General features: G+C 40.6%; 1 protein-coding gene across 2 annotated transcripts in view; it reads left to right on the top strand.

Moving 5' to 3' along the window:
• pde4d (phosphodiesterase 4D, cAMP-specific) overlaps positions 1–23,217 on the top strand; it is a 206,100-nt gene that overhangs the window by 41,334 nt on the left and 141,549 nt on the right. The window contains exon 3 of one of the 2 annotated variants that reach the window (XM_026186601.1): positions 365–603. In XM_026186601.1, coding sequence (XP_026042386.1) covers positions 365–603 — 239 coding nt within the window. Of the gene's footprint in view, positions 1–364; positions 604–9,356; positions 9,821–23,217 lie in introns of those variants that run through there. The other variant, XM_026186600.1, reaches the window with a different exon arrangement.

Raw genomic sequence — 23,217 nt, forward strand, 5'->3', positions numbered from 1 at the left:
TTTAATGGACTTTTCTGGACAGGAGTAATCTTTGGCTTTGAGCACAAGGCAAAATTGTGCTAAGAGAAGCATCAGAAGCCTAAAACACACAGTACATTGGTTTTTATGCCCTTTGATGGACATAACTACCAACCAAACACTGCACGCCTTAAGTAAAGGAAAGAACGAGGGATTCTGTATTTACCAAAACCACCTGACTGCCATTTTACTCCAAGCTGCTACCAGGAGTTCAGTCTCTGTCTTCCCTTTCTTTCTGATCCTGCTTTTCCCTCTTTTTTCATATTATGTTTCACCCTCGTTAGGATGAAATCTGTTATCTGTGAGGCATTTTCAATTTACCTGCTTTTCTATCATCCCCCTCCAGGTGTCCGATGACTCGTCCGACTCCCCAGAGCCGGGGCCAGTCACCTGCATGGAGCCCTTCATGGTGCGGAGGCTTTCCTGCAGGACAGTCCAGTTGCCCCCTTTAGCCTTTCGACAGGCAGAGCAGTACTACTGTGATCGCAAGCCGGAGCCGGACACAGTGACAGTCCCACCACGGCCCACAACACTGCCACTGCGCACACCGCCACTCATTGCTATAACCGCGGCTGATACCAGCAGGTAGGACGATGTGGGTGTGCTGCTTTTCTTAAAAGTGTTTTTTTAAGTCCTCCAGGTAACTTCATTTTACATACAGTTTGAAAATGTGTTCAAACTTTACTGGTGGCTGAGCTCTGATCGTTAAATACTCATGCTTAAAAGTCTGTTCCTGGAAAAATACTCATACTTCAGTTAGGAACTTGACAGCTTTATGCCGTGAGTTAAGGGAACTATATTTACCTCTAAAGAAATGCACATGTAGCATCAGATGTTTAGTTGTCACTACAAGCCAAAAACAGGTTTCAGCAGGTACATACAAGTTTTTGCCCACTCATAGACATTACCTGAGTCAGTACAAGGGCTGTCAAAAGAAGACAAGCAGCAGTCTCGCTGCCTTATAACCTCAAATTCTTCAGGTAGGTGAAGAAATACCAACATTTCACAGATGACTATTTACTGATTAAATAAAGCGTTTGTTATTTACAAGTCTGATGATGTTTTCACTTCTCTGGAGTTGTACACCTGCAATGAGCTAAGTCTACCCAGGCTGAGCTTATGGCACCACTTCAGCCGTCAGACAAATCTTTTCAGAGAAGGATTCATATTCTGCACATCGAGGACACAAAGATCAAAGACGACTCCTCACCCAACCTCAACCCAGCTGAACTTTTGTGGGGACTCTTGAAGGCTGAGAAAAACCAAGAGGAAAATCTTTGGAATATTGTTAAATCATGGTGGGTGAACACAGGCAATCAAATTTTTGCGCCGCCACTGAGTTCACGCCAGCTTAAGTGTATGCTGTCGTTACGGCAACGAATGATGGCGAGACATTTTGAGATTCTAGTGTGTTTTATACAGAGATCCAACTATTCCCTGAAATCGTCAAGCTACTATTTGCAAAATAGTCCATCTATTCTCCAACTGAAGGTCACGAGGAGGGAGTAGCCTGTCCCAGCTACCACAGGGAAAGATGTAGGGCACATAGCACTAGCGCAGAGACAGACAATCATTGACACCTTTGGGTAATTTAGAATCACCAGTTAACCTAACCCACTAAGTACATGTGGGTGCTCCTTGTCTTTGGACTGTGGGAGGAAGCCACACAGACATGCGGAGACCATGTAAACTCCACACAGAAAAGGCCTCAGCCAGATGATGCTTTGAACCCGGGATCTTCTTACTGTTACTGCTAACCACTGAGCCACCATACAGCAGCATTTTATTGTATTTTAGAATCAAATGACAGACATAGTTAAAGTCCTTCCTGTGAAACAGGACTCATATAATGTAGGCAAAGAACCCAGAGAACAAAAGTAGCTAAAAATAGCTGCTGGCAGTGAGGTTTGTTCATCAATCAAAGTGAAAAAGGTTGTCATTGGACAGCCAACTCTCACTTTGTAGATGCCCGTGTATACTAAACATAGCAACAATATGAGCTTTCAGATCAGTCACATTATTTTAGCCTAACTAGATAATATGATAACTATGATAATGCAAAAACTAAAGATATGAATACAGCTCTTTATTGTGATAGATTACCTGCTTCTGACAGCTTTAAGGTGTCTTTAAGTTGAGTTTCATGGCGTGGCGAAATGAATAGAAACAATCAGAAAGGTAAGAAATCAAATACAGCATGATTTGACAGCAGTGCAGAGTGTGCTTGTTGTTTAGTGGATAAATAACATGCATTTAAATCATTCCTGTCGGCTACATGCTGTTAAGAATGTGACTCATCAGATGTAGAGGTCTAACAGAGTTCTGTTTGTCAGCACCGACACTCACTAATCTTAAAAGAGTGAATGTAATTTACCATGTGAAACATGCTAAACAAGTTAAAATCAGGGACTGAACTGTGGATTTGATTGATCTGTTGTGTAGTGCGCCGAGTCCTTTTAGGTGGCGTTTATTTTTATCCTCCGTTCTGTAACATATTGTACAGTCTGTAGTGTAGCCTCGCAGCCTCTCCGTGATTGGAAAACAAGATTGCACCACAACTAAGAAAAGAATCGCAGCCTCTCCGGAGAATGTTGGAGAATGAGCGCCTCAGATGAAATGAGGTTTGGCACAGACAAACACCAAGCCTCCAACCAGCTTGCTCTGAGGGGAGAGAGGAACAATGTACCAAACAGCATTCTGTATCAGAGCCAGTGGTCTAGTGGGAAGTCATAATTTAACTCAGAAAAGGAAATATATTCAGGCAGTTTGAAGAAGCATATAATTTCAGTGGTCAAACCTATCTGTCAGTGGAAAATCCCCATTGTCTTGGGTTAGTATCGCACTTAGAAACGTGACAAATCTACTCATCAACCCAAGGGGAAAGTGACACCCCTCTGACTCATTTTTGATCGCCTTGGCATGCTTCACGAAGCTCGGTATTTCACACACACATTGTGCTACCTGCATAACATTGTTCGCTGGCTCATCCTGTGCCAGATGTGAAAGTAAATGGATCGGCCTTCTCTGATTTTCCCCTTGGTGCCGCTGATTTGTCCTTTTCCCTTTCTCTCTTTGGCAAGTTTGACTCCAAACGACGAACAACCGACAGAGAAATGAGCAGCTCTTATTAAGCCTAAGATTGAGGAATTTGTTATAGGGTGCTGTGAACACACTTTAGCAAGAAGACAGTGCCGCTGACTTGTAGACTTCTTTTGTAAGGAAGCGTGAGAAGCTGGTGACACTCAGTTGTGTCTAAATTACATTTTCAGGCAGGCAGAGCAATTTTCAAGGCAACTCTGATTCACAATAGCGCTGAAAGGCTTTCTTTGTCTTCAAAATTGCTGTTACACGTCAAGAGCATCTTCATTTTAGGAAATACAGTGTATTTGTGTCTTTGTTTCTGGCGGTGTCGTCTGCAGCTTGATGTGTCACACATTGTCAGCTGCACTGTATAAGCAGCAGAAACTGCTACCCATAATACAGAAACATAGTCAATACTGAATAATTTATTATGGCACTGTGATAATGCCAAAAAGTGTCAAATCCCTTTTATTTGAACTTCACAAAAGGGCAGACTGTTCCCAAGTGTGGGCTGCTGACCACTCTTTAAAAAGCGTGCTGCATTTGCGAGACAGGGATTTGGTATTTTTAAAGGTGGTTTGAGAGATTATTTTAAGAAGACAAAGACAGGAGGGGGCTTGTCATCTCCTTTTCTACTTCACGTAGCTGTATTGACTTCTCTCTGCCCCAATGAGCCTTTTCTTAAGGAGAACATGAAAGGGGGAACATTTTTTTGTCATCTTTCTCTAAATTAATCTGCCAGCAGTACCAAAAATACTGCTACATGTTAGATCAGTGTTTTGTGGTGTAATATATTATACGCTTGTCAACATTTCGATTATGTTACTGATTATTTTTTAAGATTAATTGTCACTCAGCTTTGACAGACTCAAAATCACAATCCATTATTTTAAACCCATATCCAGTAAATTTGACTCCTTTCATAACTGAACATAGAATGATCAATTAAAGACAAAAAAAGAGGCTTAGGGAGGAAATGGATGCTGGGATGAGTTTTAACAAAGGTCATATGTCTTAACGTTGCTTCGAGCTCCGTTCATTCATAATTCAGCACAGCAGCGTGGAAGAAATATACAGTGGGGAAGCATTAGGGTTGAAAGCGTGCCATTTTAAATGCTCCAACTGCGGTGTTTTAGTAAAATTCAGTGACATTAACTTTGTATGCTGCCAAATGAGACTGTCTTCAGTATTAATGAAATGGTCAAAAAGTGGTGCGCTGTCTTTCCATTAGATGCCCTCACATAATTAATATAAAAGAATGATGCATGAAACCGTTTCAGTGTTTTTCTCTTTGCTTCTCTTCTACGACCACCAGCATTTACCCGCTGCATAACAGCTAAAAAATCTGAGTTCCCCCCAAAGCCTTACAATATATAAACACACGCTTATTGTAATATCCCAAGAGAAGCTGATTTGCTGATATTATAAATAATGTAACAGTGGAAAATAGTGGATGAAAACCTGCTCAGTTTAAATAACAGCCAACAATCTCCAGAGCTGAAAAATGAAGCTGCCACAGAAGCGCCAAAAGCTGCAATTCCTTGAACTGGGCTACTTCATGCATCCTCCAAAAATGAATCATAGACCCGTTGGACTTTGTTATCTTCATCACATAGCTCAGCTAACAAGATACAGTGGGTCCGTCTACTAGGTATCCTTGAGCAAAATACTGAATTTCTCCTGATGTATTCATTGGACTGTGAGTGTGTGCTTACATTTTATACAAGGTGCTTTAGGCATAGAATAAAGTGTGAATGTGTGTGTGATTGGCTGAGTGAGGTTTTTGTGCTCAATCAGAGAGGAAAAGTGCCAAATACCAATCCGTTTATCACCACTTTGACTGACAGGTGGATACTGCTACAGGGGGCTTTAGACCATCGCTGTCTGATGTGTCACTTCTACTACTTCCAGTGGCTGGAACTGGAGTTTTTGTCCAAGGAGTAAAGATAATGAAGTTAGATGAGTTTAAATACCTGGGGTCAAACATCCGAAGCACTGGACAGTGCACAAAACAGGTGAAGACCTTGGTGCAGGGTCCAGAGGGGTGATTTATAACAAAAGGATAGCAGAAAGAGTGAAGGGGAAGCTTTAAATGATGGTTTGGTGTCTGTGATGCTAACAAAAAGACTGGGGGACGAGGTGGAGGCAGAGTAGAAGGAGCTAAAATTTTTGTTGGGGGTGCTGAATGTGGAGCTCTCAGTCAGGAGAAAAGAGAAAGACCACAGAAGAGATTCACGGATGTATCGAAGGAGGACATTTAAAGGGTTGATGTGAGAGAGGAGGATGCTAGGGTTCGGTTGAGCTGAAGACAGATGATCCCCTAAAGGAAGGAGTTGAAAGACGAAGAAGAGGAAGAAAGGAACCTGAGCTCTTGATTCTCACTTTTTGTCATGTTTGGTGCCTATTGAAGCATTTCAGTTGAGTCATCTGACCAATAATATGGCTTCACGTGTGTGGCTGATTGTATTAACAAACTTACCAAGAACGGCTCAGTGAGAATTTTATTCAGCTGCTACTTTGCCCTGATTGTCAGGCATCTGTGTGTTATTTTGCAGCAGTTCGGCCCATCTTTTGTATACAGTTTACATTAAATACAAATTAGTGTGCATGGATTTCTTTTGCACATGAGCCCAACATGTTAGGAGCAAATCAACAAAAGAGCTCAACACCAGCTAACAGGTATTAATTAACTTATTAATATGAGAAAGAAAGTGTCTTAAAAGACATTAACTGAGAACAGCACAACAAGATCAGCGCTGGATATTAACTCAATACTGGATCAAATCAGCTACCACTCTATTGATTTTCCAGACACTAAAATGTCATCTCTGGAGTGTTATGTGAGAGATCAGCTGGAAATAAACACTTATTTATTTTTCATTTTATACACACACACACGTTATAGATACAGGCTAGAGATTCCACTTTCTCTCCCTTGATAACAATCCAATAGCAGTTCTGTTTTTTTCTTTCTTCATTAAAAGTCTGTACAGCTCACTGCGAGGAACTGATTGAGTTCATTCTCCTGTATGTGAGGAAACATAAGCCTGCAACTTGACTTACTTTCCCCCCCCAAAAAAAACATTTAAATGCAAATATTTTTTAGGCTAGCGCCAAATATAGTTATTACAGGAAGCTTAGATAATCATGTCATGATTAAAAATACGACTTAATGTAAATCAGCAAAGTGTGTCTGATAGAATCCTCCAGTACTAATAAGATCAGTATTGGAGCAATCAGGTGTAATCACTAATTACTGACCGCACTATACTTATCCCGTTCCCATAATCTCCTAGCGTTTTAATTCAGCACGAACAGAAAAGAAACACATATTGGGGGGAAATTGGCGTGACACGTGAAACAATCTAAGGATTCTAAATGTGCTCTAAAAAATGAAGGGAACGCAGTATACCAGACAGTCAGTTAAACTTCAGAGATAAAAACTACTTTCACCTGCTTTTGGTGGAAATCCAAGCAGGTGAACAGGTACACTGCCGAGACAACCACAACATAGCCCTCAAAAATTGAGTATTTTCTTCTCCAGTTTTGCTTTTTGTCATGTCCTTTTAACTGCCAGTAGCATGAGATGGTCCATGCAGCCCATTCAGGTTGCACAGGTAGTCCATCTCTCACCTTCCGGAGGGCACACCCACGCTTGCGATCTTAAAGAGGGTCGCTGTCCAACCACAGTCTCAAGAGTGTGGAGGAGATACTGTGATACTATGAGACAGGCTCTTATATGAGGAGAGCTGAGCAGGGTTATAGAAGGGTTCAACCCAGCAGCAGGAGGAGAAACAGAAGGAGCTACCAGAGCTCTAGAAAAATGACCTCCAGCGGACTACTCGTGCGTGTTTCTGACTAAACTGTCAGAAATAGAACAAAGAAGGTGGAAACAGAGTACAGATAAATAAAGAAATAAAATGACATGTTCTTGGCCTGTACTCACAGCCCACTAACATTTGTCCAAGAACATGTCATTTTATTTCTTTATTTTTGAGCACTGTATATATAAAAACATATATAAGATATTTAAACACTCGTGACCTGTGTTTAAATATCTTATATATGTATCCTGTGCCAGAAATGGCGCAGTGTGGTTATTTAGGTGGATGGCCAGAGGGGGACATTGTTTCCACATCTAATTGTCACTCAATCAGACCCTAGCTTGCAAACCAGTAAAAAGAAAAAGAAATCATATTTCTCTTGTTAGGGACATTTCAGTACAAACCCATTGCCATGCAGCATTCGATTCATATACTAATATTAATGGAAGACAGTTTTTTTATTAATACAAAAACAAATTTGTGCCAAATGTGTCACAGTGCATAACAATTACCTGTCTGCTTTTCTCTTTTAAGCATTATAATAAACCTTTGTGTGTCTGACTCATCCATTGTGCTACTTTAAAAACAATCTTACAAATAAAAGAATAATATACAAAAATTCTTCTGAACAAGATCCACTTTGCTAAAACATCCAAAAACAATGTCCATCAAACATTCATGAAGGAGGTCAAGCAGGCGGCCAGTTAATGTCACAGATGTTTCAAGAGTGACAGCTGGGATAAACATTGATTCAGTTGCAGTTATTTGACTTTAAAATGTTCTGCTGTGTCAGTATTTTCATTATATCGACCAAAGGTTTTGTGTTGCTATGAGCAGTTCGGAGCTAAAGGGTTAAAAAAAAGAAGACGAAATCGAGGGTACAGAGTTATCAGCATTAGAGCATTGTGTATAATCCCTCTTTTCACAATTAAAACCACCCCGCCCTATAACTTGTAGCTTTTTAATATTTTTAATAACAGAGCATGCAGAAGATTACACATGGCTGTGCTGGCTACTGACAGATTTATGCGTCAACAGATGTTAGCTGTTTGCAACATTAGTGGGAAACATTTTATAGAGGGTTTGCTAATATTAGTCGGTATTGTGTTTCTTTAAGGTGACCCCAAATGCATGTTGGGATACTCTTATATGACCCTGTTTAGCAACAAAGCAATGGAAAGTAAATGAAATGGCTATAGCCTGTGGTTTAAGTTTCAGGTCAGTTCTTAGAGTGTATGTAGAGTATTTGGTTCTGCCGTGCGTGTTGTTGTAGGGTGTTTGGTTGGCTTAAGTAGGTAAACTTGGACGCGTACAAAGTAAGCACATGAGCTTCTTGTGTATGCATACATGGCAGGCATATGCTCTTTATTCTCTCTCCTCTGTCCTGCTACCAATACTCTTACTCGCCACTTCAGTCTTCTCTCCCCTCGTTTCTCAGATTACATTTTTACGCTTAAGACTGGAGAGATGACAATCCCCACGCTGTTATTTTCTTGAGTAATGGGCTTGAGCTGCAAGGGAAGTGTGAGGAGAGGAAGGAAATAAAGAACTCTTCCCTGATAGTCCCCCTTTCCCTGAAAATGAAGACAAACAGAAGAGAGTCGGGGGGGATTTAACAAGGTGGCTGGATGTTTGCGCTCCCCTGTACCCTGTGGACATCACAGGAATGGTTTCATTAATTAGTGTGAAGGTGAACTTGTTTTACCTGCAGTGTATTTAATGTCAGCTGCTATAAAAATGCTTCTCATTTTCTCATTCCATCCAGTGCATCTCCACAAAAACTGTCATAAAACTGGTTCAGTGGTATTATATGATATAGCGGCTCTGCACAATCCCACCCCCTGATTTTCTTTCTTTTTTTTTTCCAATCATGGAGGTTTTTAGGGGAGGTACTTTGGGTGGGTCCCTCATGTTTAATGTATTATCCTGTTCCCTATATCCTGTCGCCGCTTTTTTCCTGCAGGGGACATGAAGACGGGAGACAGTGTTGTCAAGTCCGGATGCTTTTACGCATAACTCTGCGCCAAGTTACCTTGAACTGGTTTTGCACAAGTTTGCATCATTTGGGGAGACCATCCGTCCGTTTGGACCATCCTGTGCTGAACATCTCGCACTGCCGCAGCAATACAAGCACCTTGCAGAAATGGGCGTGTGCGGAGGAAGTGGGGAGCACTTGGAAACCAGACTGACCTGAGAGTTCTTTCTCGTAGCTTTACTCAGGGATACATCCCCAAAACTGCAGTTTAAAGGTCTTCCTCGTGATGCGTAAATGGATTCGTTTTTATCTCACTGCTTCAGTGTGTTTGCGCATGGTGTCAGCGATAAAGTTGATGGAGTTAAGCTCATTACGTGAGCTAAAAATCAAAAACTGGACGTGAAGCACCCGGGTAGCTAAAAAAGCAAAACAAAACAACAAAGTTGTCTACTTGCTTGTATTATTTGATTTTGTTTTATAAAAAAAAACAAAAAAAAAAAACACCTGAACTCGCAGCTGTTAGTCAACCTCCTGTAAGCTTTCCTGACTCATTCAACTTAAATGCTCCCAAAGTGTAGATTTAGTTTTTAAAAAACAATTTTATAACCAGCGTGGGGAGGAGGATGGATCCCGCCTGTGGCAAAGTGGGGACGGCGCCTCTGGTCGCTGGCGGCGGAACCGGCGTGAGTGCAAAGGCGCCCAAACATCTGTGGAGGCAGCAGAATCAGGCAGCGCTCTCTCCGCTCCACCACGCGCTGGTAGTGCGCAAGAACGACCGTGTAAGACAAAGAGGCTTTTCGGACACCGAGAGATACCTCAACCCGAGGAACATGGACCGGACTTACGCAGTGGACACGGGGCACCGACCCGGGCTGAAGAAATCAAGGATGTCGTGGCCGTCGTCCTTTCAAGGTCTTCGACGGTAAGGACAAAATATAAAAGGAAACTGCTTATCCTCGGCTTGTTTCCTTTTAATTCCCCCTCGATGAAGATGGGCGTTGTGTGGCTGACTGAGCGAAGAAGTGTTTCGGTTCTTATTTAGTCCTAACTTTGAGAAGGTTACAGTACATCTTTCTGCTTACACGGTGCTCGACCTCTGTTTTACATCACTTTTTTTGTAACATAAGGTCCCAAACATTTACTGCGCTGTAACGAGGAAGAAGATGGTGAATAAACTATATGCTATATGCCGTGCAGCGCTAAAGGGTTAAAAAGAAACAACGGACACAGTCTTATCGGTATAAACCCTCTTTGGCAATTATAAAACCACCTCATCCCATAACTTGTATCTTTTTAAATATGCTTTAATAACAGAGAGTATGGAAGATTACGCATAGCTGTTTCATTTGGGTCAGAAAGATGTGTCATACTGGAGAGAAGAAAAGCAAGAATAACGATGCAAAGAGAAAGAGTTTTTTCTTTTGGTTGTCACAAGCCATTCTCTCTGTTAATATCAATTAGGTGGTCTATATTTGGCACAATTGTCATTGTGTGGAATGACAAGAGTCTTGTGGGAGTCAGAGGCAGGCTTTAACCAAAGGAAGGTCACAGGAATTATTCATATATGATGTATCCTAAATATATTACACATATGCAACCTCCTTGTATCCTAAGTGTTTAGGGGTCTTGAGGGATGGGCTCCACTTAGTTTTAGTATCTCCAAGAAGCCCGGCGTTCATGACTGCATTTGGCACTACTCTGCTCTCGATAAGCAAAGTAGATATAGTAGAATGTCTTTGCTATATGATCACCACATCTTCTGAAATGACTCACTGCATGCGACAATATGGATAATCACAACACACGTGCTCTTGACAACTGCTGTGTTTTCACAGGCTATCCGCTATCCAGAGGAGCTACTGTAACAATGTTTGCTATAAGAATAGTTTTAGTGAATCTCGTCTGCATACAGACAGAGACACTAAAGCACCTCCGTGCTCAGACAGCCAGCCTGGTTGTGTGAGGGAAATGTTTCTGCTCTAATTACTCACATGTTCTGGGAAAGAGGGAGGGGAAAAAAAAGACCAAATGAAATGAAATCTGAGAAGGTCACCTCAGCTCTCAGGCTTAAGTGACTGCTGTGGATGTAAGTTTCTGTCAAATGGCTCGCTGTTTCCCTTTTTTTTTTTCTTCTTTCCTCCTCCTTTCTTTATAATTGTTGGTTTAGATATGAGTGATACTCGCCTGCAGCGTCCAGTCACCAGTCAGCTATAGAAAGCACACTGGCTCGTCTGGCCAGCCGAATGGTTCCTGTCACAAAGAGGAGAGGCTAAAGAGAAGGAGAGAGCGAGCGAGTGACAGAGAGGGGAAGGAAGGAGGGAGTGGTGAGAGGTGGTGGTGTGTGGGCCTAGTAAAACAACCGTGCAATACTATGTTGAAAATATATTGATTTCAATTGCAAAAGAAAATGCACGCACACATTTGAAGATTGTTTATGCACCTTATACATTTGCTTCAGAAGGAAAATTAAAATTGGATTAACCCAAAGAAATTGAATTTCACACAGGTGGCTAATTACGCAAGAGGCACATTGCAGTCCAGCACATATGCAGGAACATTAACACAAAACCAAATCAATGGCCCTTGAACACCGCAGCCCATTGGACTGTTATTTGCGCTTGGTCAATAGGCTCACGTAATTGGTTGTTGATTTTTGTGTGTGCTCAATGGGTTGCATGTTTTAGTAATTACTGATTTCAGTGTCTTCAGGAACTGCCCCCCCCCCAGGGACCTTCATTCAGTGAACATGTCATTAGATGAACATCAGTCTAGATATATAATCGGATTATTACACCGTTTCCCAAGTGTTGGGCTTATTGTGTGACACAAAATATATTACAAAACACTCAGAAGACCAGCCTTGATGTATTACAGCACAAACAAATCTAATATAATTGTGTGCAATGAACATGAGATCTTGTTGCCTTTGAAATGGTTGCTTTAAAGACCACTCACAGTCAGTTGCCATCTTCAAACAACTGCATCAAAACAGTGATGAAATGGCAGTAACACGAGGTTGGTCTCCCATCAGTACATAAATATTTGTGATAATACAATAATTAACTGAATACATCGGCGAAAACTGCAAATCTGTTGCAGATACACATAAATTCTCATCAAACGGAAATTCATATTAACTACTTATTTTTAGAGTGCTGTCACAAGGTCAGATTGGAATCAGAAATAATGAAATAATAGTGATGTAACTGCTGCCGGATGGTGATTTAACTGCAAAATGACATCCTGCACCAGTTACATTGTATATAGTGGAGTCATCTATTGTAAAGAGACACGTCGCAGATAGTGGTGGTGGTTAGCACTGTCGCTTCACTGCAAGGTCCTGGGTTTGAATCCATGTTGGCACAATTTCTGTGTGCATTCTTTCTGGGTCCTGTGGCTTCCTCCCACAGACGTTAGGTTAAGTTGATTGCTGATTCCAAACGGAGTATAGGAGTGAATGTGAGAGTAAGTGGTTGTCCAACTCTCTGTGTTAGCCCTGTGACAAAGCAGCGACCAGTCTAGAGTAGACCCTGCCTCTCCGCTTGTCCCCTCTTTGACCCTGAGTGGGATAAGTGGAAGAATATGGATGAGTTGCAGTCACCAATGCAGATTGACTCAGATTGATTGCAACACATTGGCAATCTGTCTGCATTTATAAATTAGTGGCCAGTTGTTTGCAAACCTTTGAAAACCTGTCTGAGAGTGATAGCAGTCAGTCCGAGTCGGACCGGGATTGGTTGGAGACAGATTGCCTCCCACAAGGTGACCTGTGCAGTCACCTGGCGATCGAAACAGGTCACCCAGAGGTCAAGGATGCTATACGCTTAGTCTCTCAATCTCTGTTGGTTGCCCCAACTACTTGGGGTTGTCGGCTAACAGCAAAAACATTCAATGCAACTATAGGCAATGTCTCAAGGCGGTTGCTGTCCCGTTCTTTACTCTAGTGTGACTGAGCTGTAAATGTTGCTTTAAATGAAACCAAACAGCACATGAGCACAAAAAAACAAACATGTAAAATACATATTCTGCAGTTTCATTAAAACAACATTGCTTGGCATTGTGCATTTTTGATTTTGTCATTCAAACAGCAGTGTGTTTGCCCTCCTGGCATTTACTCTGATTTCTCTTAGAGCCTTTAACCGCCATTGTGAACATAAAACCTTCTCTAGGCTACTTGACAAGAAACACAGCTTATTTCTCCTGCAGGCTTAAAAGCTTTTCATTCTTCAGATACACTTATTGCTACATAGTGTTCATGTGTGATGCATGCATTATTTACCTATTTGATTGACGGTTTTAATTAACAAGGCTCCAGAAGGTCACACAAATTCACATGAAAATTCAGCAATCAAGTTGTTGCTGCGAGTCAGCTAAACAAGACGTGTTTCCTGATTGTAACAGACAGACATAAACAACTTCTGCGGCAGTGCCCCAGTAGAAAACTAATAAGAAGTGCCAGCTACTTGCTCAACACGTACAATTGATGTCAATCTTATGCAGAGAAAGAGACAGCAAATCTTTCAGTGAGAGGACTGTCGATGTGGCTGCGTGTGCCTGAGTAGCTGGTTTGGTGCGAGGTCAATCAGCCCCAAGGTAAAAGACATCACCCAAATGTGTCACAGTCTAGGCTAGGCTGGGCCTGGATGCTGCTCAGGGCTTCTGTGAGACCTCAGCTAAAATCTGGAGCATTCTTTGATGAGGAGATGGCATCTCTCCCATTCCTCTCCTGCTGCTTGCCTGTCCCTGCCATGGGGACGCTACAGGGGGGTTATCTTTATCTTTAGAGATGTCAGTGAAGAGGAGGATAATGGTGCCTTCTTGCTGTACAATCACACAATTTAAGATTTGATGATTCAGTGGGTGGAAAAGCAAATGTCAAAACTGAAAGAAAAAATCCCCCAAAAACAAAACAGAAACATCTGAGGAGGGAAGTGAGAAAGGATGAAAAGTGCTTAATTTGGATATTTAGTTACTTCATCACTGGCTGGCAGATTGGAAACTCTATCTCTGTCCTCTACCTTTGCATTGTACTTAAAGGCCGCTGATTTTTCTCCAGCCAGTCTTCCTGCTGTGAATGCCATTACCAGTGAGGTTTTTAGCCACGACGAAGCATAACCCCCTGGCTGTGTCATTAGATCCCATGGGTGTTAGAGAGTGAAGACGGAACTGCTTTTCGGTACGTGGTTATATATAACCACTCACAGCCATAATCACAGGCATACAGTATTGTGCAGAAATTTTGAGTCACTCCTCATTTTTTTAAAAATATTTTGCTAGGAAAGTGGGAATAGGTGCAGCGATTTGAAATATAAAAATATAAATGACAATGGAGCATATAAGGTAAAAACAGTATATTTGTACATTTCTAATGAGCATATTAAAAGTTAATATTTGGGATAGGGTTAATCTTTATTCTTCATCTCAGCCTGGACTCTCGTAGACAAGCTTGTAGATTTTTTTAAGTAGTCTTCAGTTGTGGTTCTCTGGGCTTCCTGGAGGACATTCAACTCTCTTCTTTGTATTTTGCTTCCTGTTGGTCCGTTCTATGTCAGGATGATCCCACACTGCTTTAAGAATGTTGAGGTCCAGACTCGGCGAGGACAAGCCGTGACTCATAGTATTTCATAGCATTAGTGTTTTTCCAGGTATGTTTTTACTGCTTTAGTTGGGTGTTCGGGATCATTGTCATGCTCTCCCGATGTCCTCCGTACATGCTGAGAATGATTTGAACCAAAAATTTCAAATTTGCACTCGTCTCTTCGTAAGACATCATGTTCAGTCCAGTTGTGCAATCTGGCATACCTCAGCCTTTTCTCTGTGATTCCCCGAATCCTTCCATTGAGAACATTTCTGATGAGACTTCAGTGAACAGGTGAAGGATTAAATACGAGAGATGCATGTCTCAGGTCCTGTTTCTTAAGGGCATGACTTTCATGTCGGTCACTTGATCTTTTATCCCCCACTTGTCCAGCTTTCTCTGATTTTATAAGGACACACTGTAAACCATGTTTTCAGCTAATAGCTCTTTGAGAATCATCTTGTTGGTGTAAAAAAATTAATACTTGTAAAACTGTGTTATCCTTGTCAGATTTTATAGATTCGATGAAACAAATGGTGACAATTAGGGTTTTTTTTTTTATACAGACGGCTAAAGATATAATTTAAAACTAGTTCTTTATTAAGTTGTCTATTGTGTGTAGACACAAGAGTGGTTAATTTCTTGAGTTAGGTGCCTTTTTTTATTCTCGAATCATTTGTAGGTCAGGGTTAAGCAGCTTTAAATAAAAAGAAAAACATTCTTCTGAAAATGATCAAGGCCCGGATTAAAATAATTAAAAAGCCTGGTTTTCACTCTGTTTCTCAAAACCTTGAGAAACAGAGTCCAGAGGCCAAGCTTTCTTGAATTACAAGAAAGTCTGGCTTATTGAAAACAAAATATAAAGAAATAAGGGGCGATTCCAGACTTTTGCACAGAACTTTACTGCACATGCTGTTGTATTGTCACAGTAGACATCTACTGCAAGGCTTTTGTCATCCAGGAAGATGTCTAGAACATGTTAATAAACACACTAGGAACTGGGTAGTAAACTTTCCATTAGCAGAGATCAGCATCAGACATGGCGTGTCTTGGGTAATTAAATGGGGCATGAGTGAAATGCACTCTGTATGATTTTCTGCTGTGTTTCATGTCGCAGAATGAAAGGCAGGCAGAGCTGATAATTACACGAACGCTAAGCCCTTGTCTGTGACTTGCCGACCTACTCAATCGTACAGAAATGGAAGGTGTATTGAGTTTACCCTTCGGATCAGCTTTGTGATTTACCAAGGCTTTGAAGGCTGAGTATGTGCATTAGGATCTTATATAATGAAATATCTCAGACAGCCCTTTGCATGCATATAGAGCAGGTTTCCTAACACATGCAGTCACATGCATGCTTAATTAAAGGAATATAGTGAATGCCCATGTAAATGCATCCAAATAGTCATAAAACCATAGGAAATTGTAATTAAGGTGGAGATTTTCCTTACCACCAGTTTTCTCTCATATACACTTTCAACCCATATTTAAGTCATGTTATTTGTCTAAGCGTGAAGTGAATAATGCCTGAATTTCACTGCTGTTTTCCACGAGTGTTTGGGATTATACTTAGGCCTACTTTTTTAACCTCTTCCTCCGCAGAGTGTTGTGGCTCCCAGCTGTTTGTTATAAAAATGCATGGGCATTAATTGAAAGTTGCGAAGCAGGACACATTGCACCAAACATGCCAACGTCTACTATTCTGTATAAAATAGATAAAGGATTTGTTATTATAAACTTGATATAGACATTCAGGAAAATGCTCAGTATATAGGATTATTTTCGATACTTCAGGGGAAAAATGACAAATTAAGAGGTGTATTTGTTTATAAATCAAGATCAGAGCAATGCTGGTCCGTAAAAATGTACTCAGCTATAGCCCTGTTTATTACCTGTGCCTCTGGTGACTTGGGACCATACTTCCATTGCCGATCAAATATTTGCTAAGGGGGACTGCTGCCACTTCTTCTGATAGACTGTCCTCGAATTCAGTCAGGAGCATAAAACTTTTTAGACACATCTAATTAACACTGACCGTCAACATTACAGGTGGGCAGAACTGATAACATTTGCCCCAACTTTACCATTTTATTAGTCACCATAACATTTATTATACCTGTTTCATTCTTCAATACTGAATATTTGTTTGATAACAGGACTCAGTATACACACTGCTTGAGGTACCTATGATACTAAAAACAAAGTAATAATAATTCATAATTCTGTATCAAAAAACATTGATTCTTGTGACATCTCTAATTTGTTGTGCTATTTTTCTCATGATAAGATATGCTGATATGTTGATAAGATATTCAGCTGAAAGGCTTTAGCGTAGCTAGATGGAGTTTTTCAATCTCAGCTGATTATAAGCAAAATGAGACTTACTTTATTTCAAAATCCTCCCAACTGTCTCTCATCCATATAGCACAGGTCTTCCCATTTTGATCTCAGTGTCTCGTAGCTGTAACTCTTTAACAAGGCTGACAATAGAGGGGTACATTACAAGTCTAGTGGCTGTTGCATTTTTTCTAGGTTTTAAGGCAACATATATTTTCTTTTCATTGGACTTGAATATATATGAAATGGTGTGTTGATTCCAGCATACTGTATTTTTGTCCCTACAGTAGATGCTTTATTTAATAGCGAATGGAGCTCTGAAGTAGAGCAGGGCGATATGGCCAAAAATATTTATCACGATATATATTTGAAAATTTGCGATAACGATATAACCGACGATATAATTGATGCGAGACAAAATACAACTCCACAACATTACTAGCGCAAAAAGACAACCTTCCATTTATATTCACTTAAACAAGAAGCTGGTTTTTATGTACATTAAAGCTTTATAAAAATGTAACAGTACAAATGCAAATTGCTTGCTGAAAGTTTAACCAAAAGGCATTTCCACTAGAAATGGGCTGACATGTCCTGAGCATAACCATGTATAATATCCACTGAAGTTAAAAAGAGGTGCTTTGCAACATTAAACTGCAGTGTGCAGTACGCATTTTTCGGACCATAAGGTGCACGGGATTATAAGGCACATTAAGCGAAACAAAGCAGTCAGATAAATCAAACTTTATTAAACTCATTCTTCTTGCTTCCTCCACTTCTGTACCATTGATTCCTTAATGTTGAATTCTCTGGCAGCTGCTCTATTCCCATGTTGTTGCAGTATATTAATGACTAACCTCGTATTGTGGATGGATTATCTCAGTTGTTCTCCTGACTGAAGTTTGGTCCGTTTACAGCATCCTGCCATGCGATTGCATTTGTCTCTAACCATGAAGAACCTTCACGTTAACTTTTATAAGTGGAAAAGTGTTAGTGTTCGTCCTCCAGCTTCACTGTTTATGTTATGCTAACATAGCTGTGTCGCTAGCGATCACGTAGCACATCATTATATACCAGCTAGCCCAACTTCAGTAACCCTACAAACGTCACTGCTGTTTAGTTTCCTGTCTTCATTTATGTTGGAAGTGATAGCAGAGCTGTACGTTTGATTTTTTTCAGAAATCTCTCAGTCAGAACATGCATTATCATGCTTAGGTAACTAGCGAAACTAGCGAGCTAACTTCCGCTAGCTTCCTGCTAACTTCTAACTCCGTTAAATGTAATAACTTTTGTTTTCATGGATGCCTGGAAGTTAAACTTTATAGTTACACCTCGTAAAGCAGCAATGCTGATCGTTTTATTAAAGATGAAAGAATTTAGACAGTTTTTAACTCTAAGTGATGCTGCAGTGTTGTTTGACCTGAAAGATACGGAGTTTAGGACCCAGATTACTCCCAGATTTAAGAGCATCTTAGTCCGACAAATACGACAATAACAACGGCCGCTTGCATGTTCTGCAAAAAAATGTGCTTTGTTGTGTATCTGACGGACAAACACCAAACCAGTTCCACATCACGGAAGTTACACCATTTTTACAAACCAATTCTGGATCATCTGTTTCACTCAACAATCGGCCATGTGCGTATGAAAACAAAGGCACTGCGCATGCGCGTTTTACTCCCATTCTATCGCGATATTTCATTTTCCTATCGTTGCCTAACATTATACCGGTATTACCGTGAACGGTATAATATGGCCCAGCCCTACTCTGAAGCATAGAAATGCAGCGATTTTCGACAAATGACCGGTCAGCCTCCTCTGATGCTTTTGTTTTCATGACAACAAAAAACTGCGTCAGTATGTGCAAGCAATTTTGATGTCACAATAAGTGGTTGCCGGAATTGCTTTCTCTGTTTTCAGGTTAAGACCAACATTTCTGAATAAAACATAATGCATCTATGTCTAATCAAGCCTGCAGTTTTGGAGGAAAAGTGGATTGCACCCTGTTTATATTTTTCTTTACCAAAGCAAATGATATTTAAAATTAGCAGGAAAAACTGGAAACATGAATATTTAATGCAAACATCCATTATGGAAATGAATGATAAAAACGTCCCGCTTCAGGAAAATCATTTATTTATGGTTTTGACACTGGACAATGTTCAGATTGTGGCTCTGGGGGAAAATGCTTTGTAAAGCTGAGGAGATTTGCTGAAATGGTGAAACTCAAATACAAGCAGAGCTCAACAGTGTATGAGAAGTGGAGGAGACTGGTCATCTAATTTTTTACCAGCAGGAACGGCCATTTGTTATTCATAGCCCTCCCCTGGCTCTTTTGCCTTCGCTGGTCATCTGCTAGGCTAATAAAATGCTTGAAACCCATTTTTGAAGGACAGCCTTGTAAGGGGTTACAAGCCAAAGCCACTCCAGACTGCCGGCTTGATGCTGGGTGATTTCCTGAGCACTTGGCTGGCTGTGCTGATCATGTTACACATAACAGGGTACTAAAGAGTGTTGCTGGGCTAGCAACTGCTCTAGTCTAAGATACGCTGATTGCTTTTAGACGGACTGTGCAGAATTTTCAGTTGTTCATTATTTCTGTCAGGATGCAGTTTAAAAAAAACTGATAAATTCTGAATTTTAATAGAATACATGACAGCAAAGCATTTTTAAATGTTAGTAATTCCTTAAATAAAGACTAAAAAGATGCATTTTCATCAAACTGTGTTTCAAGTTCTGGTGACCAGATTCTCTGTGGTGGCAGTGAGATGCTTGTCATCAGTGAGTATGACAGCAGTGTTGTTTAGAGCTCTAATCTAACACAGCTCCAGTGGCAACAGAACCCACATTCAGTGATTTTCTTGGTGATCTCACTTATTGTATTTGGAGCAGTGAAGCTGGGTTTATGCCGCTGACTGGCGTACTGGTCACTTTTGGTGTTACGGTTGGTTGTGCACCTCCCAAGTTTTGCACACAGTAGCTCACCTGGTTCATATCCAACACTGACAGACTGGAGGCGCCAGTGTGTGAGCAGGTCTGTCTCTGGAGGGCATTTGTGTCATCAGCAGGGATTTGTTCGTACTCGCGCTGCACTACTGCATTAGCTCTCATCAAATTGATCCACAGTAAGGGACGGTAAGAAATTTTTGGAAACTTGAACAGCAAATTTGAAACCAATAACGAGCATACGGATTTCCAGATGGCACAAAGGGAGGGAGATTGTTGCGACAACTCGCAAAAGTCATTTTTGCAGAAAACTGTGGAACAAACCCCGACTGTGATTCGATGACGTGCGCTGGCACCTGTCATTAGAAGACGACTCCGGCAAAAGTCTAAAGTTGAATTGCAAAGGGTACAGCACTGTGTTGTTGGCAAAGTTTGCATGTGCAGTGACCACATTGTGACAGATAGTAAGATGGCAGTTGCCATCTGCTTGAGAAAATGGATTTTAACTAAACAAAGGCAGGGGCACATGTGGCATGGGCACGCTCACAAATGCTGCTGATTTAAGGACATAGCTTCACCATGATTTACAGTTACTCTCCTGTTTTCATATCTTCGTCTATTCTCTTTTTATGTGTCTCTTGCTCCACATATGCTGTATCTATATATGTATATACATCTATATATTGTTTTCTCCCTTCTTTTTTAAGCATCCTTTTCTTGGCTGATATGCCTCTGAGCTCCACATGTCTCCTGTCACATCTATCAACTTTTATCAGTAAGCCTGCCACACACACGTGAGCTAACCCGCAATTGTCATGAAATATGAAAGTAGCCCTGCTGTGGCTCTTCGCCATCTTAGCAACCAGCTTCCACTAGCTCTACTTTAATCTTAACAAAGGATAAATAAACGAGCCACATTTTCTTCTAAATAGCTTGGGTACTTCTCTATTTGCATTACGGGAACCACTGTGGCTTAATTTTGTAATAAAAAACTCCTCCATTTCTCTTTTGAACCAAATCATTTTCATCATCAAGAAGCAATTTTAGGTATTTTTATGTATTTTATTTGATATTCTGAGTAGCAGGCAGGAAATGAGAGACGAAATATAGAGAGGGAGAAATAGGGAACGGCATGCATAAATGTCACTGACCGGGCTTGAACTGGTATTTTATTTATTTATTCCTTTACTTTTATCGTTTGGTTTTATAGAGACACTGCACAATTAAAAGTAATTGGACCAAAGTTAGCGTGCTGGTAATTTGCGTCCATTGTACCTGGTCAGGTAGAAGAAAAAGGCAGCAGAATAACTACAGCTATATATAAACATAAACAGCACAATGAGAAAAACACATCAGTGCACGTCCATGAATGAAATCCATATGATAAATACAACAGATGCAAAGCAATCAGAGGTTACAACGTCTGTATTAATTGTAAACATGGAAAGCTTGACGATTCTCAAATTTCTGTTGGTATGAACTTCCACAGTGCCACTTTAATCGAGGTATGAGTTCTAGTCCTAGTTTAAAATCAGTCATTATGACTGCATCAAGTCATGGCATTACTATATGATTCTTGATTTTACCCTAACTCCTGAGCCACTTCATCATCCCTGATTAAGACTCAATAATATGAAGAAATCCACCGGCCAGTTTTTGGTCACTTTTTCAGCTATGCAATGCTAGGGTTGATCACCTTTTTGCTTTTAAAACTGGATTACATTTTTCGTGGCACAGATTCAATAAGAAGATGGAAACTTTTCAATGAGATTTTGGTCCATATTGACATGATATCGTCACATAAATGCTTCAGATTTGGTGGTTCCACATCCATTATGCATTTCTCCCGAGATCTGATGACTGTGAAGACCGTTTGAGGACAGTAAAACCTCAGCTATGTTCAAAAAACCAGTCTGAGAAGATTTGAGCTTTGTGGTATTATCCCCCTATCTTGGTTGTAAATTTATTTGAGTTAGTGTTGCCTTTCTATCAACTTACAGCAATCAGGCATTTTTCCTCTGACCTCTGGCATCAACAAGGAATTTTTTGTCCAGAGAACTGCTGCTCACTGGAAAAAAATCCCCGTAGATCAGCACTTTCTGAAACACTCAGACCAGCATGTCTGGCACCAGCAAGCATGCCATGATCAAAGTCACTTAAATCACCTTTATTCTTCATTCTAATGCTCAGTTTGAATTTCACTAGGTAGCTTTGACCATGTCGATGTGCCTTAATGGTGCTATGTTGTTGGCTGATTAGATATTTGCTTTAATGAGCAGTTGAACACCTAATGAGTACCTAATGAAGCATCCAGTGAGTGTATATTACTCTGTTTATTACCCATAAAAGTCAGTTCACTATGAATCACACATTTCACTTATGTTCAGAGGCCTTTTGTGGGCTCCCTCTGACCTCGCCTAAACTCTGAAAGCTAAGCGTGGCAAACTCTTGCTATTGATTAGATGCTGAGTAGTTGAAATTAGGTTGCATTTATAGATTTTAACATAAGCATCTTAATAAGATCAGATCCACAAGATAGAGGAAGAGAAGTCTGCATCCTCCTAATCCAGGCTTCCATTCATCTTATTCAGACCCTTGAGGGCACATGGCTATCGTGGAGGCATAAATCGAATGTATTGCCTCTTTTGTAGTACACAGTGTAGTTTATATAGTCACAAAGCAAATGAATTAAATTTGCAACTGGGGGTGGTGGTAGGAGGGGGCATCAACAGTCAAGTTACCGCAAGGCTGGCTAGCAGGTGTGAAGCAGTTTTTTCGGTGTACAGTCGTAACAACCCTGAAGAAAAACAAGGTCATCTGCTATTTGCATTTTAGTTTCCTTGAGACAGAAAAAAGCAGCCCATCTGAGTAGCATGCATAATTCATGGTTCATCACTAGTGGCAGTGATAGTGGTCGTCTTCCGGGAAGGGAATGGAACCACTGGTTTGAAAACTATAAATAAATAAATAAAACTTTAAAATGTTTTTTTCTTCTTCCTATATGTGTTATATGCAAAATTATGGCTGTGACCTCTAAAGCGGTATTCCATTTAGAAATGATGCTTCATTTTCAGAGTTCACATTTAACTTGAATCTTTGCAGTATGACTGTGACATGCTTTCTGTAATGGATACTGGCTCTTGGGTTTAACTTTCAAGCGTATAATGTGTCTCTGCTTAAAACTGTAAAGGTTTTTTGGTGCAGTTTAAAACTGTGACTCATGAATTGGATTTGAATTCATGTCACTTGAGGGATTTGACTGGCTAATGAATGGGCCGGGACAACGTGCTTATTAATGGGAGATGGATTTCATAGGACTCCATGGGGAAGGATGGAAATGCTGGCCTTGACCACTCCTATTACAGAGCCATTAGTGGATCTCTTCACATTTTGTACAATCTCTGCACTTACATCATCATCAGAGACAAAATGTGACCCAGTAGGATTATTCAGCTTTC

The sequence above is a fragment of the Astatotilapia calliptera genome, chromosome 12, assembly GCF_900246225.1.
Source record: "Astatotilapia calliptera chromosome 12, fAstCal1.2, whole genome shotgun sequence".
Taxonomy (NCBI): Eukaryota; Metazoa; Chordata; class Actinopteri; order Cichliformes; family Cichlidae; genus Astatotilapia; species Astatotilapia calliptera.